This window comes from Manis pentadactyla, chromosome 12 (genome assembly GCF_030020395.1).
Source record: "Manis pentadactyla isolate mManPen7 chromosome 12, mManPen7.hap1, whole genome shotgun sequence".
NCBI classification, from domain to species: Eukaryota; Metazoa; Chordata; class Mammalia; order Pholidota; family Manidae; genus Manis; species Manis pentadactyla.
Window position 1 is genome coordinate 6,437,179 of NC_080030.1, and position 15,844 is coordinate 6,453,022.

The window sequence follows — 15,844 nt, forward strand, 5'->3', positions numbered from 1 at the left end:
GGCCCAGGCTCCCTCCACCCTCGATTGGCTGGCGCAGGAGGTGGGGCGGCCGGGCTCCCAGCCAGGGCCCCCGCCCCACCCTCACCCCGCAGAGCCAGTTCTGGGCTTGGGAGGCCAGTGTCTCTGCCGCCTGAGGCTTCCTGGAGGTCTCCTGGGCCCCTGCCCCTAGGGCCAGGGAGTACCTCCTGAACCCTTTCTCCCGGGGCATGAGCGCTGACCTCCCTCAAGGGATGGCAGTTCAAAGAGCTCTGGAGGCAGATGGGTTCTGTAAGCCCTGTGATCTTAGCAAGGCGCTTCCCTCTCTGGACGGAAGCCAGAGCCGGGCCTCAGCCACGCCACAGCCGGGGTGTGTCCTTAGTCCTAAACTCTGGGAAGCCATTAGTGGGCTCTAAGCTATTAAGGGATTTTAAGCTTTGGGAGACCTAATCAGGTTTGTGTCCTGAACAGGCCATGTGAGCTGCTGTGAGGGACAGGCTTGTGACAGGAGGCATCTGGGGGTGTGGGGAGGCCCAGGGTGTCGGGGGGCAGCCGTGGGACAGAGAAAGGTGAGGTGGGAGATGGGACACTGGTATTGGGCAGCAGCGGGGAAACCGGGCCAAGGGCCAGCGGGCCGAAGGCGTCGAGCCTCGGAGCTCGGGCCAGCCTGGACTGTGGCAGAGGTCCTGCATCCGAGGGGCCCAGCGGCCACGGCAAGGAGGTAACCGGAGCCTTGGGTTCAGAGCTCAGGAGAAAAAGGAGGCATCCCTGGCCCAGAGGCAGTGACCCAGTGTAGAAATGGAGGCGGGTGGCTGGAGGAGAGATCACGTCAGCAGTGGACTGCAGGCCAAGCTCCAGGACTGACAGCCACACTCTCACGCCCGGAGACTGCTCAGCAGCCTCATGGGCCCAGGGGCTCGGCTAGGAGGCGGCTGAGAAACAGCCGGGGGGGTTGCTGGCAGGGAGAGTGTGACAGACCTTGCTAGAAGCTGCCCTGGGACCCTTGAGGGGGCGCAGGAGAGATGGGGGCTCAAGAGGCAGCGGAGGGCAGGAGACGGCGCTGAGAGCCCCGGCCAGCCTCGGGGAGATGCCCACCCTCAAGCTCACGCAATTATTTTATTCAAGAAGGTGGGGAGGACAGACGGGGGACTGAGCCGAGCCCTGAGTCCCTGAACCTCCCAGCTCAGCCCCCACAGCAGGACAGGACAAATGTCAGGGGGTGGGGACTCCAGCCCCACCCAAACAAGGTTGGGGACAGACAGTACCCAGGAATTCCGACCGGCTGTCCTCCGGGCGGACGAGGGCCAGAGCACGGGGGCCGCATGGGGCCCAGCCCACAGACCACCGGGATGGGGCTATTTGGGGGTGCTGCCACCCTTCTTGGGCGTGGTGGGCTTCTTGCCCTGCCAGAGGTGGCCCTGGATGGTGAAGGCATCCACGCTCATGGACATGGTCTTGGCGGGGATCTGGGTGAAGCGCTTGCGGTCCGAGTTGTACTTGTAGATGCCCTCGACCATGGCAGGCGTGACGGTCCGGGGGCCGTAGCCTGCCAGCCGTGTCAGCTCCTCCGACTCCCCGGAGAGCGTGTAGAGGGCACGGAACTGGCAGCTGGAGTCCCGGAAGAGGATCAGGAAGTGGTTGGCCCTGCTCTTCTCGATTTCCTGGTGGGTGAGGGAGGCGGTGAGCACCGTGGTCCCGGCCCACCCGCGACCCCCACCCCCCCAGGGCACAGCTCACCTCCAGAATGCGGTTCTTCTGCGGCTCATTGACCTTGCCCGCCAGGCAGCAGTGCGACAGGGCGTTGTGGATGATGAACTTGTTAGACTTGGCGCTGGGCTCCTTGTATAGCCGTGGACCTAGGGGCAGGGCTGTCAGCGGGGAGGCCCGGGACCAGGCAGGGCCCAGCGCTGACCCCCCTCTGGGTCCCACTTACCTGTGTACTCGGGCACCGACGCCGGGGAGGAGGCATTGCTGCCATTCTCCCAGTCCCGCTCCCGGCCCCCGGGCTGGCGGCTGGGAGACATGAGGCTGGACGGGGATGGAGCCCTGCAGGAGGACAGGAAGGGAGGGGCATGCAGTCAGTGTGGGGTGAGGCCCCCTGCTATGCGGAGGGACCCAGAACACCGCAGAGCATCCTTTCTCCCCTTCGGGGGCTGATACACACTCATGCCATGTCGCACTTGTAGGCACACACGTGTGCACACACAGACCCTGAGAGCCCACTTGGAACATGGCACCTGCCTGCCCAGGTCAAACTCACCGAGACGACCTCTTCACACCGAGGTTACTGGGCGCCTCGTTGGCCACGGTTGACAGGGACAGGGTGGACTGGGAGTAGACTTTGCTGAGCCGAGAGCCTGGGGCACAGGGCTTTGGCTCAGGTGCCACCCAGAGCCCCTTTACCACAAATGCCCAAGGGGGCCTTACCCACAGGCTGGGGAGGAAATGTGGGGCTAGCCCTGCCCAAGACCCTTACCCGTGTGTCCTCAGCCCCAAACAGCTAAGGGGGCCTCATCCAGGAGGGCCCAGAGAGCTCTGGGCCAGCCCTGACCAACACCTCTGACCTCACTTGGCAGCCACCCCCATCTCTCTGGAAATCTCCATCCAGCAGGTGAGGGCATCCCTACCTGAGACCCCTACCAGCCCACACTGGCCCTGCCCACTCTGGATGTACCCTCCCCTCCCCATGTACCTGGGGAGCCTCACCCATCCAGCCCTGGAAAGGGGCAGGCCAGCCACCCCAGGGCCCTTACCCAGCAGGCTGCGGGCAGGGCTCCGTGCCAGGGCCGAGTCATCACAGCAGCCAGAGCGTGGCCGGGGGGCTCTCCGCCCGCCCCGGCCTGGCCCCCCTGTCCCCGCCGCCCGCGGCCGCAGCACCTTGTCGAGGTCGTCCATCAGCTTCAGCTGGGCCCGGCGTTCATACTCCAGCCGTGTGAATTCGCCCCGCCGGGGGCCCACCTCCTCCTCGGCTGGGACACGGGCAGCAGAGGCCACGGGAGCGGCCACCGGGGCTGTGGGGGCTGGCAGACCAGGGGCAGCAGCCTCCTGAGCCAGCCTGCAGATGAAGGGACCAAGCGGTCAGGCTGCGGCCCTGGTGGCAGGAGTCCCCAGGCCATGCCCAGCCTCACCTCGCAGCCTCCTCCCTCCGCTGCTCCTTCTCAGCCTCCTGCCACTGCTTCCGCCGCCGCGCCTCCTCTGCCCGCCGTTGCTGCCGCTCCAGAAGGCTGGCCCGCTTCTGGGCCATCTCGTCCTCGGGCTTGTCCTCACCCTGCAGGCAGGCACCAAGTCCAGCGGCTGGTCTTCCATTGACCTGGCTTGCCAGCCACTCACCTGTCCTCTCATTTTTGTAACTGGCCTGAAGGCATTTGGTCAGCACCTACCTTGTGCACAGTCTCATGCTTGGTACTGCAGACAGCAGGGACCAGGGCAGACCCGGGTGCTGCTGCACAAAGCGCACAGCCCAGTGGGGAAGGTGACCTGGTGTCACACTGATGGGGGTGAACACCAGCAGAAGCAGCTGCCAGGCTACACTGAGGAGGGACTCTGGACCTGGGGTACCAAGTGAGGCTTCCGGGAGGAAGCAACCCCAGAGAATAGCCAGGAGAACTTCACTGGGAGGAGCGAGGGGTGAGGAGAGCATTCCAGGCAGAGGGAACAGCAGGTGCAAAGGCCCTATGGCTGGGGGAACGGCATAGGATGAGGTCGTAGATAAGCAGAGACTAAAGCCATGGAAGGGCTTCTTTCTAAGAACAGGGGAGGTACAGCAGGGTTTTAAATAGGGGAGGAACAAACTCTAAATTACATTAAAACAAAACAAAACTCTGGCTGTTCAGTTAAAAATAGCCAGGGACTGGAAGATGGGCAGTAGAGGCCCATCAGGACATGACTGACTACAAGTGGCCCAAACTCGGGGTGCCATGAGGGAGGAGAGGCCACAGAAGACCCTAGCCCAGTATGCCCATCACCCACCCACCCATCTGCCCATGCTATATCCCTCTGTCCACCCCATCTGCCCATCTGGCCACACACACCATCCGATCATCCACTCTTCTCATCCATTTGTCTGTCCCATCAGAGCCCCATGCACCCACCCACCTGTCCACCCACCCGGGTCTCCACCCATCCCCACCCCTGACATCTGCCTGCCTGGCCCCTTCCCCACTGGCTCAGGCGACTCACCTTATAGAAGAATCCCAGCCCAGCCCGGGGCTCTCCCTCTGAAGACGCCTCTTCCTCTAAGGAATCCTCAGCACCAGGGGGGCTCCCGTCTCCCTCGTCCTCAGCCGTGGGCTCTTCCAGGCTGCCCAGTGGGATCTCGATGAGGCCGGGCCGGGCTGTGGGCTCCTCGGGAGGCGATCCCTCCGCCAGGAGGATGGAGGAGCGTGTCTGCATGGGCACCTGGCTCGGCGAGAACTTGCGCAGGTGGGGGAGGCTGTCTACATCGTGGGGGGGCGTGAGCACCCTGGTCAGGGGTGTCAGCCGCAGCTCTGCCGGCCGTGTGTGCTTTGGGCTGCGGGGTGTCGGGCTGGGGCCGGGCCCAGGGCTGCGCCGGGCGGCTGGGGCACGCCGGATGGGGCTGGGAGATGAGGCTTTGGGGCCTGTCGTGGGACCTGGGATGACCCAGGCAGCAGGTGGTTGGGCAGGCCCAGGGGCCTCGGGCGGCACCAGGAGCCGCTGCTGCTGGTCCGTGAGCCGCTGCATATCCCGCTGCAGCGAACTTAGTGCCGCGCTCAGCTTGCTGACTGCCCGGTTATAGTCCCCCAGCCCCTCAGGGGGCACTGGGCCCAGTTCCGGTGAGAAGGTCACTGCCTTGGGCCGTGGAGATGGCTCCCCCTGGCCCTCGCCTGCTGGCCGCTCTGCACCAGGGGCCAGGCCCAGCTCCACCTCTGCCTCCGCCTCCCCTCCGGCCTCCCGCAGCTGCACCTGCAGGAAGGCGCTCTTGCCCAGTCGCTGGCGGTGCTTGGCGAAGATTGCCTCGATCCGCCGCTTCTGGGCCTCAATGGCCCGCCGTTTCTCCTCCAGCCGTGCTCCAAGCTCACTCATCTCTGAGCTCAGGGCCTCTGGGGCTGCTGGGGTGGCTGCCGGGGACCCTGCCTCGGCCTCAGCCTTCACCAGTTGCTTCTTGCGTTCAGCAAAGCTGGTCATCTTCACTTCAGAGTTGCTGGCCGCTGGGGATGAAGCCGCTGCCTTCGGGGAGGCCTCAGAGGGGGGCAGCGGTTTCACCACCTCCCCCACCAGGCAGGGAGACGGTTTCAAGGGGCTCTCTGGGTGGGGCAAGTAGGTGGCTGCTTTGGTGGGCCCATCGGGCGGGTAGGGGGAAGCCAGCGGCAGTTTGGAGAGCCCCTCTGGGGAGTGGAGGTAGAAGCTGCCGTCGGCAGCCCCATCCGGGAGCAGCCGGGGCTCGGCACTGTGAATGATCTGCAGGGCCTCCTCGATGGTAGGCAGGTCGCCGGGCTCCGGGGGTGGCTGGGGGGTCCGGGCAGGCACGGGGCGTGGGGGACCCAGGCTGTCTGAGCTGACTGATCGGAGCAGGACGGGGTCTCCCATGACGACATCCACGTCGCTGTCCAGGCCAAAGGGGGTGCTGAATGACACAGCCTGGGAAAGGGGGCGGCTGGGGGGCCGGAGGCAGGGGTCAGCCCCTGGGACAAGCCCTGGCCCCACCTCCCCATCACCAGGCCCCTGCCAGCACTCACCTGAGCTGACGGTTCCAGGCCTTGCCGAGGGCCTCCATGTGGGACATGGATGGGGAGGACTTCAGTGAGCCTGCGAAGGGGCAGCAGGGGTGACTCAGTGGTCACTATGGGGTCACTGAGGACGCTGGGTAGGGTCAGCCAGGCTGTGTCCAGGCTGAGTCACTGACAGGTCATTATGTGGGGGGATAGCTGGGAGTCATTTGGTGTCACTAGGGTGTCCTTTTAGGACAGTCACTGGGGAGGTCACTGTGGGGGGGCTGTGTCACCATGGGGTCGGGTCATTCAGGAGACATGAGGTCAGCTGGGGCTGTCGTTTGGGTGGGGGTCTCCGGTGACGAACCATATCCTCCCCTCACCTGTGGATCCACGGAGCGGGGACTGGGGCCCGCCAGGTGACAGGAGTGGGTGACGGAAGTTGAAGACAGGAGAACTGCCGAGAGATGGATGTCAGCCGAGGGGCGCCCCTCTCCCTGCCCCCTCCTCTGCAGGGGGTGGAGACCAGAGCACCTCCAGCCCCAACCTGGCACTGGAGGAGGGGCCCACTGTGCCATGGGGCCTCACTGGACGAGGGACCCCTACCTGCTGCCACTGTTGTTCTGAGATGTGGAGGCCTCCGTGGCCCGGGGGGGGGCAGCTGTGTCACAGAGAGGAGGGTCAGGCTGGGCAGGTACCCCCACCCGCCCCAGCCCTGGGCCGGGCCTCACCGTGACCATCAGGCAGGTCCTTGGCCTGCACGAAGTCAGGCTTCAGCACCTCAAAGCACAGGAACATCTCAGCCAGCAGCCCCACCAGGTTGATCTGGAGGCGGACAGCAGGGTCAGCCCCTGGGGCCTGCACCCAGGACGTCTACCTCAGCCCTTGAGCCTCCAAGATGGCCTTACCTGGAGGGGTGGTGGGACATACAGCAGGTCCTCGAGGGAGAGTGGACAGCCACGAGGAAGGCGGGAGGCACAGAAGTCCTGCACCAGCTGGAGGTTGTATAGGCTGTCAGCCACAGACATGGGGTCCTTGAGGCACACCTCTGCAGGGAACAGGGTGGATGCCTGGGCCCGGCTCCGTGGCAAGGAGGGTGGGGCCCTGGGGAAGCGAGGCCCAGTAGCAGCCAACACACACGGGGGACCTGCGAGTTGAGCCTCAGGCCCTTCGTGAGGCGAGCACTTTGACAGGCTGCTCCGCGGGACTCTGCAGCTGCTATCCTCGCCGCCTGGAGCCCCAGGCTCCCTGAGAACTCAGCTCAGAAAGCTTTTCCTGACCATCTGGTGCCTTTTGGGCCAGCCGACACCCAGAGCGTTCTTCCAGTGAACTTAGGGTCTTTCTCTCCCAACCAGGATGGGGGCCACCTGAGGTCAGGAGCGTGTCTGTAATTGTTCTCATTGGATCCCTGGCACCTAAACTGGGGCCTGGCACATAGTTCACATTCCGATAAATATCTGCTGCAGGAATGACTTATATATGAAGTACAGAGTGGTTTAGACACTTGTGCAAGGTCACACAGCCAATTAGGAGAGGTTGAAACCCAGGTCTGCCAATTCTGGAAGCTGTGCTTATGATCACTGCACCGCTCTGGGGATGGTCGCCTGAGCACCAGGCTCCCAAGAAAAGGGTCTGGCCCAGGCCCACTCACTCACCCTCGAGCCGCAAGAGCTGTGGACAGTAGCAATGGATCGTGGCGGCCAGCGCAGCCCCACTCGCCAGGTCCTGGAGGCTGGTCACGGTGGGGAAGCAGGGGGCGCGTCGAGCCACAGCGCGGTCCTTGCGGTACCGGATCTGCGGGTGGGAGCCGGGTCAGGTCAGAGGTCAGGCTGGCCCACAGGACAGTGCTCTTGCAGGCTGGGCAGGGAGGCCTGGGGTTTCCGCCACAAGGGGGCGTGAAGCCGGGGGTCCAGAGCCAGAGTGGGGGGGCCAGCCTGGAGCAGGAGAAGGGCAGCAGCGAGAGGCAAAGGAGGTGTCTGCGAGCAGCCAGGCCAGCAGCAGGGACTGGGGTCAGGGACTCCTGGCGCCCTGGGGCGGGGGATACATTACCATGGGGGGTTTGCTCCCCGACTCCTTCAAACAGAAGGCAATTGCGTGCTGGGGGGAGAGGAGCGGCCGTCAGCAGGGTGGGAGGGTGCTGACTTGCTGGGCCCCCAAGCACACCTCTGGGGAGATGGCCCTGACCCCTGCCCTAAGCCCTAGCCGTCTAGCTCCCTGACTGTGCTCTGGCCGGCTTTGGGGACCCCAGCTCCTTCCAGCCCTGAGGGACCCCACAGAGCAGCCTCCCATGCAGGGAATCCTCCCCCGACAAAAGACGCAGGCCCCAGCTCAAGGAGGGGATGCGGAGGAAGCAGGTAGGCAGGAGAGGAACCCCCAACCCAGGCCCCAGTGTGGGGGAAGGGGGATCCAGAGTGAGCAAAGGTGGGGACCCTATCCAGCCCAGTCTACCCTCACTTTCAGGGATGAACACCCCTACTCAAAGCTGGGGTTTGCCCTTAGGGAGGCTGGCGAGTCTCAGGAAGGGTCTCCCACCCCCTTGTGGTTTGAGGGGCTTCCTCTTGGCTAGGGGGTCTTCTCCATGTGCCCTCCCCATCGGGGTCAGGACCCACGTGTCTGATGGGCTGGGGTCCCCCCACCTTAGCTTAGAAAGGAAGCTGAGGGAGGGCGTTCTTCCCTCTTGGTTAACAGGACGGGAGGGGTCTGTCCTCGAAGTCAACAGAGACGACTACCCCTTCTCCTGGTTCACAGAGGGGCGCTCTGTCCCCCAGGGCTGGGGCCCCCCTCCTTTGCTCACAGCTGCGGGGAGGTAGGAGAGGGAGCAGGCAGGCAGGCAGAAGGCAGGCAGGGCAGAGAGACGGCCCCACTTACAGGAACCAGCTTCCAGTACCAGCGTGTGGGGCACTGAGGCCAGAGAGGCAGAGAAGAGAGCAGTGGGGGAGGGGGCAAAGAGAGAGAGAGAGAGGGTCACGTCGGCCCTCCAGTGCAGGCATGGCCTCGAGGCACGGTGCCCCTGTCCCCCCACCCCATCCTTCCACCCGCTGAACCACTGCCCTGGCCTCACCGACGGCTGCGCAGGCGCCACTCCATCCGCAGGTGCCGCGGAGGATGCTCTCTGGGCGGCTTCCTGCTCCGTCTTCTCCTGCAGCCGCCGGATGGTCTGGGGAGCAGGCAGAGGTCAGAGCTCGGGTCACTGGGCAGGCCTGCCCTGGGCCCGCCCTGGCCCAACCCCACCTACCGTGTCCACCCAGAAGAGGAGCTTGTGCTCCAAGCTGGCCAGGGCCAAGGGGCCAGGCAGGGTCTTTGTCCACTCCAGGGCGAAGGCCACCATGAGGGCATCAATGACAGCGAGGTGGGCTCCCTGCGTGGGCAAGCGCTGAGGGTGAGGGCAGAGGGTGCCCCATGAGGACGAAGAGCCTGAGGGTGGGAGCCTGACGGGCAGGCAGGCTTCGTGGGCAGCGCCTCCGGGAAGGGGCCGGGACGGGGGTCCTGGAGGAGCCCCTCGGTGGACCACACCTCCAGGTCCCAAACTAGGCCTTACCAGGGCGCGAGCGATGCAGGCAGGGCAAGGCCCAGACAAGGGCCTTTTGGAAGGAGCCGGGCGCAGTAGGAGGGGCCTTTCGGGGAGGGGCCCCCCTGGTTGGGGGGCGTTTGGGGAGGGACAGGCGTGGTGGGAGCTTTTGGGAGGAGCCGGCCCGGTGGGTGCGGTCAGGCAGGCCTGGTGGGCGGGGCCTCAGGAGAAAGCAAGGCCTGGTAGGGGGCTTTGGGGGAAAAGCTTAACCTGGTGGGAGGGGCCTAGCCGGCGGGGGCGGGGCCTACCATGAGGAGAGGCTGGTGCCTGAGGTCAGCCTCCTGCACTGGGCGCTCCGGCAGGGCGGGTACCGTGCCCCTCCGCGCCAGCAGGGCCAGCAGCGCCGAGGGGCTGGGGGGCGACTCGAGCTGCGGCAGCGCCTGGCGCCAGGCCCGGCAGTAGAGTTCGGCCGAGAGCAGCAGCCGCGTCACCGGGGGCTTCACGTGCTCCTGCGCGTACTGGTCCGTGTAGAAGGGCTCCCACAGCTCTGGGGGCACATGCTCTGTGGGGGCGACGGCGGGTCAGGGCCGCCGGGCACCCCACACGCACGCACACAGTCACATCGCCCCAGTTAACAAGGGGCTCGGGGGCTGGCCCAGGAAGGGGGAGTAGGGAACCCGGGCTGGGACCTCTCGCGCAGGTGGGAGAAGTCGGCCAGGGGAAGGGGGACAGTGGTCCAGGCAGAGGGGCCGCAGGTAAAGGCGCAGCGCGGGGAGATGACGGGGCTCTTAGACCCAGGAGGGGGAGGCCAACGGGGTGGGGTCTTGTTGGGGGCCAATACAGGCCCCTCTCCCCAATAACAATATCACTTAATCAATCTCCCTGGGTGCCCCGCACCAACCGTGAGGCCTCATGTACACTTCACCAACCCTAGGAAGAAGCAGATCCGATTTACAGATGAGGAAACTGAGGCACAGAGAAGGGAGGTAATCTGCCCAACACCACACAGCTGGGCAAGGCTGGGACTGGGATTCAAACTCAGGCCTGGAGCTGACTCCACACCTTCTCTGGGCTTGCAGGCGGGGGTGGAAGGAGCTGCGGAGTTGGGGGGCTGACACTGGGCAGAGGACAGACTGCAGACAGTTTGAGGGGTGAATGGTCTGAACCTGGCAACTGAAGGGAGGAGCTGGGGAAAGAGGGCGGCACCCAGGGCCCCATTGGGTCTGAAGGGGAAGAAGGGGGAAAGGGTGGTGGCTGTGATGGGGGTACAGAAGGGGCAGCAAGTGAGGGGCTGGCATTGTGGAGAGATCCATGTTCAAGAGGCAGCAATGTGGAGGGAGAGGTACATGGCAGGGCCCCCAAGACGAGCCAGGGTTTGGGGGGGGAAACCATCCAAATAAGCTGTCAGAATGGTCTGGGGAGGTCCAGGAGGAGGTGACAGGCCAACATGGGGGTCCTGCCCTCAAGGGGGGCCTTCCAGGGAGGCCCCACTCTTATTCCAAGCAGGCCAGGTGTTCTGTATTTTGGGGTTCTCTGTGTGTTCGAGTGATTGGGGGGCAGGATGCTAAAACATCTGAATGTGACCTGCCAGATCTGCAGGTACCTGTCTTCACAGTCTGTTCCTTAGAGACCCTGTCCCCTCACCAGCAAGGACCCTGGCATCCTGCCTTCAGTGCCTCCTACTCCAGCTCCTCCCCCACATCCTAAAATCACGCTGCACCTTCCCACTTAACGAGCCCCTCTCAGCCAAGCACCCTGAAAGACAAGGTCTCCAGGTTCTGCTTCCTTCCACCCAACCCCCCCCGATCCGGCTCCTGCCCCCCAGCCCCGGCCTCCCAAGGCCGGCGGTGGCTGGCCAACGCACAACAGCGGGCCCCTATCTCGCCTGGGCTCTCTGCCCACCACCTCCCTGTTCCAGAAACCTTCCTCCCCCGGGCTTCCAGGGTCCCATCCTTCTCTTTCCCACCACTTGAGCCAGGCCTCCTCCCCATGTGCCCTTCCAATGCCGGGCTCCTGATAGCTCTGTCTGAGTGGCCTCGTACACAGACATGCCCCCCCACTCCCCACCAGCTATGATGGTCATCTGAGCACTGCCACCTGCTGCAGCCCAGGCGGCCTGTCCCACTGCCCTCGGGGCATTTTCCATAAGCCTCTGTCTGCATCTTGCTCCAAACCTTTTCCTTCTGTCTGTCCCCATAGCAGTGAGAAATCACCTCCTTCACTTCACCCCTGCCGCCCAACAGCTCGTCAGCTATCTGGTTTCAACCTCCTGGAATCTCCTGAATCCAAATCCTCCTTCCCATTGCCCCAGCCTCCGGCACATTTCCTGCTGCTAATAGCAAAATTCAACAAGTTGCTTTCCCACACGACTTGTCAGGGCCCTTTGAGATGGAACCGTGAGCTAGTGTTACCAATAGCTCGTGTTTCTTGAGCACTTTATGCCCGCGTGTCTCCACCTGGGCACTACCGGCGCTCTTTGACTGTCCTGTACGTTCTAAGAGGTTGCGCAGAATCCCTGGTTTCTACTCACTAGACGCCAGTGGTGTGGCGAACGGTGGGAACCGAAAGAGTCTCCAGAAATGCCAAGCATCCCCTACGAGGCAAACTATCCCCTGGCTGAGAACCACGGCTCTATGCTCTAGAACGTTTACTGAGCATTTACCATATAACAGCGCGGTCTGATAGAAATACCATGCCCCCCACATATGCAGTTTTCAATATTCCAGGAGCCACATTAAAAAACTAGGAACAAGTAACGTTTGAGTAATACGTTTAACCCAAGATACAGCCAAGAAATCACTCCAACAATGTAGGCACAAACATCATGAGGACGAGACAGTTCACGGTCCTTTTTTGTTTCTCTGTATCATCTTCAGCAGCTGCTGTGTATTTTGTTTGTAGCACATCTCGATTAACAGCCGCATGTGGCTAGTGGCCACCACATGGGACAGCACAGCTGGCATTTATACCTCGACCACCTTGCAGGCATTTGCTCATTGAACTCTCAGGATGCATTCTTATCCCCACTGTACAGATGAGGAAACCGAGACCACAGAAGGGAGCGAATTTGCCCACGATCGCACAGCTAGTAAATGGCCGAGCTGACGTGACCTCACCTTCCCCACATGTCACACTGACATTCTGAAGGCATGAAGACCTGCATGTGGTGTTTCCCAAACTTGCTGAAAGATGGCACCCTTTCTTATCTCTGAGCTAGAATTCTGCAGATCCCAAGGGCGTGCCTTCCTGCGCAGCCTCCTCATACCTGTGCCTTGTGGCCACCAGAACCACCCCTCCCCCATCCACTAATCCCCCAGCACTACTGCATAACTCATCTTGTCAGTGCCCAGATACCTTCCGTGGTTCCCCAGTGCCCTCAGATCCCCACCCAGGACCTGAGAGGTCCTCCACAGTCCTAGCTCCTTGCCCCCCACTTCCCTGGCCATCCCCAGGACCTGCACATTCTTCTCTGAGAACTTCCTGCTGATCCACACCCTAGCCGTTTGCCCAAGTCCCCTCCTTCCCCTGGCAAACTCCTATGCATCCTGCAAGGACCAAGTCCTCCCCACCCCCTGCCTTCCCTTCTCATCCCCTCCCTGGAAGATTTCAGGGACTTCCTCCACCCAATGGCCCCACTGTCCACCTCTGCACCACACCCCTCTCTCTGAGCCTGTCCCATCCTCTCCTCTCTGTCCTGAACACCCAGCACGAGCCTGGCACCCACTAAGGTATCAGTAAGGTAGAGTCCCAGAGTTCACAAATCAAGCTGAGCTCTGCTCCCCAATTCCCTCAGCCCCCTGTTTAGAGGTGGGTGAGGGACAGGTTGAACTGAACCCCCAACCCTCGGTGAAGGTGTCACACAGCTCCAGGAGCTGAATCAGCATGAACACAGTGGGTGAGTCAGGGCATGTCCTCAGAGGAACTTCACCTTGCTTTCTGCAAAATGGGACAGTAATTTCTGCTCTGTCCCCCGACCAAGAGATGATGAATAATATTAATATTATTAATAAAAATAACCACCACCGATCACAGCAGCAGTACCGACAGCAAGCATCTGTTAGCATGTACCACGTGCCACACGTAGTATGGAATCCTGAAGTCCATACATACTCCCTCCACCGACCAGCAGCCCAGCGAAGGAGAGACTGGGGTCCCAATCCCCCTGTCCTGGCCCGAGAGTGGGTGTCCCCCAGACATTTGTGGAATGGATAAATAAGTGAACAAATGCCTTCTTTCACAGAGGGGGAAATGGAAGCTTAGAGAATTGGGTCAATTCATCCACAATCTGCTGGACCTGGGGCTCAAACCCAATTCTTTGAATTCCCAAAGTGGAGCTCTCTCTGGCCCCATAACCTGGGATGTGAGCGGCTGAGGTGGGCCTGGCTGTCTCCCCCACCCCCAAACCCCCTCAGCCCCCTTTCTTCCTCCAGCAGATCCTGGAAGCAGACAAGCCCCCGAGTGCGTCTTGCATGTAAGGGTGCAGGGGAAAGACTGGCAGAAAGAGAAAAAGAGGCTTGGGTGGAACCAAGAGTCGGACAGCTGTCACCCAGACCCACACCCAGAACAGGTTGATCTGGGAAGGCCACCGACGTGGGGGATGGGCCGTGCCCAGCTGGTGCCAAGACCAGGAGGCAGGTCCAGTGAGCGGGCAGGGCGTCCGGGGGGGGGGGGAGGAAGGCCCAGACCTTAATTAACCCCTCTTCCCCACCGCTGGGCTCTGGCTCCCAGCTCGGCCTGTGGTGGGGCCGCCCCAGGGCTCTGACTTCACCAGCCCAGGGCCTCGAAAACCGGGGACCCTCCCGCATCCTCCTCTTTGGGGTGGCCCGACTCCTCCACGCACGTGGGCCTGGGAGACGATGTGCCCTGCGGGGGGAGGCCCTGCACCTGGGTCCCCACCCCAGGCTCTCCAGGATAAGCCATTTCCCTTCTCCCGGGCTCGCCAGACTCCTAGGCAAAATGGGGTAATAAGTCACAGCTGCCAGCCGGACTCACGGAGGCGACAGCGAGGTTCCCGGAGCCGCCTTCGCCAGCCGCAGGGCAGGGAGGGCAGGCGCGGGGTGCGGGTCCCGGCTGCGGGGCGCGGGCGCGTGATGGGAGTAAGGGGGAGGGCGTGTGGCGCCAGGACGCCCCGGCGTCCCCCCACCCCCGCTCACCTGGGCTCCAGGCGCCGGGGTCCCCGCGCGGAGCCGGGCCGCCGGCCCCACCCCCACCGCGCTCCCGCGGCCCGGCGGCCAAAGTCCACGGCCCGGGCCGAGCAGGAAGCCTGGAGGCCCGGGGACCCCCGGCGGCCGGCGCTATTGTTCCCACGGCCCCGGCCTCCCGGCGCGGCGCTCCGCCCCCCGCACCTGCCGCCCCCCGGCCCGGTACCTGCGCCCCCGAACGCGGCCCGCAGCACCCACGCCAGGCTGGCCGCCGCCTTGGCCCGCGCGAAGTCGTACTGGTCCAGCGACTTGATCTCGGGCACCAGGAAGGTCCTCCGCAGCGGCCCGGGCCCGGGGGGCGCCGCCTCCACCATGGCGGCGCCGGGGCTGCGGGCCGGTCCGCGCTCGCCGGGCTGGGCTGCGCCGCGCTCGCCCCCGGGCCGGGCCCGCCGCCGCCGAGCCAGGTGCGGCCGCTCGCGCTCGCGACGCTGCGTCGGCCCCGCCCCGGGGCGGAGCCCAGGTGCGCCCCGCCCCCGGGCCGGACCCCGACCCGCGCCGCTGGCCCGGCCGCGCGCCGCCCGGTGGGGCGCGCCCGGACTGCGGGGCCGGCGGGAGGCTGCGGGGACGCGCGGGGGCGCGCGCGCTGGGGAGGGCCGGGAACCCTCTGCTCACGGACGGGTGTGCGGACAAAGTGTAGATGCTCGCGTGCGAGCGGGGGCGTTTGTGCAGGGTGCTCCTTCCCACAATGCGCGTGGGTGCACCTGTTTCTGACCGTGCGCTGGGAGCGCACAAAAATGTGTCTGTTTGCATCAGTGTGTGTGTCTCTGAATGCTTGTCGATGGTGAACGAGTGTTTGTGGGTGGGTGTCTGTGTGTCCGTATCAGGGCGTGACTGTGACAGCACGTGTATGTGTGTCCGTGTTTTTTCATGTGTTTTGTGTTCAAGGATCTGTATCCTGAGAATATAGTGTGCGTGTCAGTGGCCTTGTGAGTGTGCATCTCAGTGTGCTTGTGTTTTGTACAAGGTGTGATCAGTGTCAGTGAAGGGGTATGTGTGAGAAACTGCAAGTGTATTTGCACAGGAGCGTGACTACTTGTATCAGTGAGGATGGTTGGATGGCTGTTACTTGGTGTATTTGCAAACGTTTGCGTGTGTATTGGTGTTAACAACAGAATTTGTTGGGGGTTCTGACTGTGTGTAGGTGGGGGAGTGTTTGTGTCCAAGTGCATTTGTATACAACTGAGCATGGTTAAATACACGTTGGGTGTGTGTATGTGGGGAGCATTTTTAGAATGTATCTTTGTGCATATATGTGTATTTACATATGAATATATCTGTGGGTAACTGCATTTGAACACATGGTGTGAACTTAAGTGTGACAGTGTGTAAAATTGAGAATGTAAAGTTCCGGATGCGTGTGTGAGTGTGCAAGTATGTGTACCTCGGAATTGCATTCTGCGTGAGTAAATGTGTTGGTATGTGGTAGGAGTCTGTATGTCAGATTGGAGGTGTGTGTGAATGTATTTGTGTGTATAAGTGTGCAGATATTT

The 15,844-nt window shown here is 62.9% G+C and overlaps 1 protein-coding gene across 6 annotated transcripts; it reads right to left on the bottom strand.

The window, feature by feature from the left end:
- Window positions 1–1,073: 1,073 nt before the first annotated feature.
- CAMSAP3 (calmodulin regulated spectrin associated protein family member 3) lies at window positions 1,074–14,760 on the bottom strand. 6 transcript variants are annotated; one of them, XM_036879288.2, is made up of 19 exons: window positions 14,521–14,756; window positions 9,462–9,715; window positions 8,881–9,003; window positions 8,707–8,802; window positions 8,514–8,546; window positions 7,695–7,742; window positions 7,301–7,439; window positions 6,554–6,693; window positions 6,377–6,470; window positions 6,252–6,306; window positions 6,029–6,102; window positions 5,673–5,742; window positions 4,156–5,539; window positions 3,105–3,244; window positions 2,730–3,031; window positions 2,237–2,333; window positions 1,910–2,022; window positions 1,714–1,832; window positions 1,074–1,637 (listed from the first exon to the last, which is right to left on the bottom strand). In XM_036879288.2, exons 1-19 carry the CDS (start codon window positions 14,666–14,668, stop codon window positions 1,332–1,334), a joined length of 3,735 nt encoding a protein of 1,244 aa, XP_036735183.2. In that variant the 5' UTR covers window positions 14,669–14,756; the 3' UTR covers window positions 1,074–1,331. The 6 variants fall into 6 exon arrangements, with proteins under 6 accessions (XP_036735183.2, XP_036735180.2, XP_036735181.2 ...); XM_036879285.2 differs by having other exon boundaries at window positions 4,156–5,590; window positions 14,521–14,755; XM_036879286.2 differs by lacking the exon at window positions 8,514–8,546 and having other exon boundaries at window positions 4,156–5,590; window positions 14,521–14,755.
- Between the last annotated feature and the right edge of the window lie 1,084 nt (window positions 14,761–15,844).

What these genes read in the sequence shown, in the direction of transcription:
- CAMSAP3 (XM_036879285.2), bottom strand. Translation starts at nt 14,668, where the DNA reads ATGGTGGAGGCGGCGCCCCCCGGGCCCGGGCCGCTGCGGAGGACCTTC. An exon ending in CCCGCTCCGTGGATCCACAG is followed by an intron (nt 5,743 to 6,028) that starts GTGAGGGGAGGA and finishes GCCCCTTCGCAG; the next exon opens with GCTCACTGAAGTCCTCCCCA. An exon ending in GTCGGTGCCCGAGTACACAG is followed by an intron (nt 1,833 to 1,909) that starts GTAAGTGGGACC and finishes CCCTGCCCCTAG; the next exon opens with GTCCACGGCTATACAAGGAG.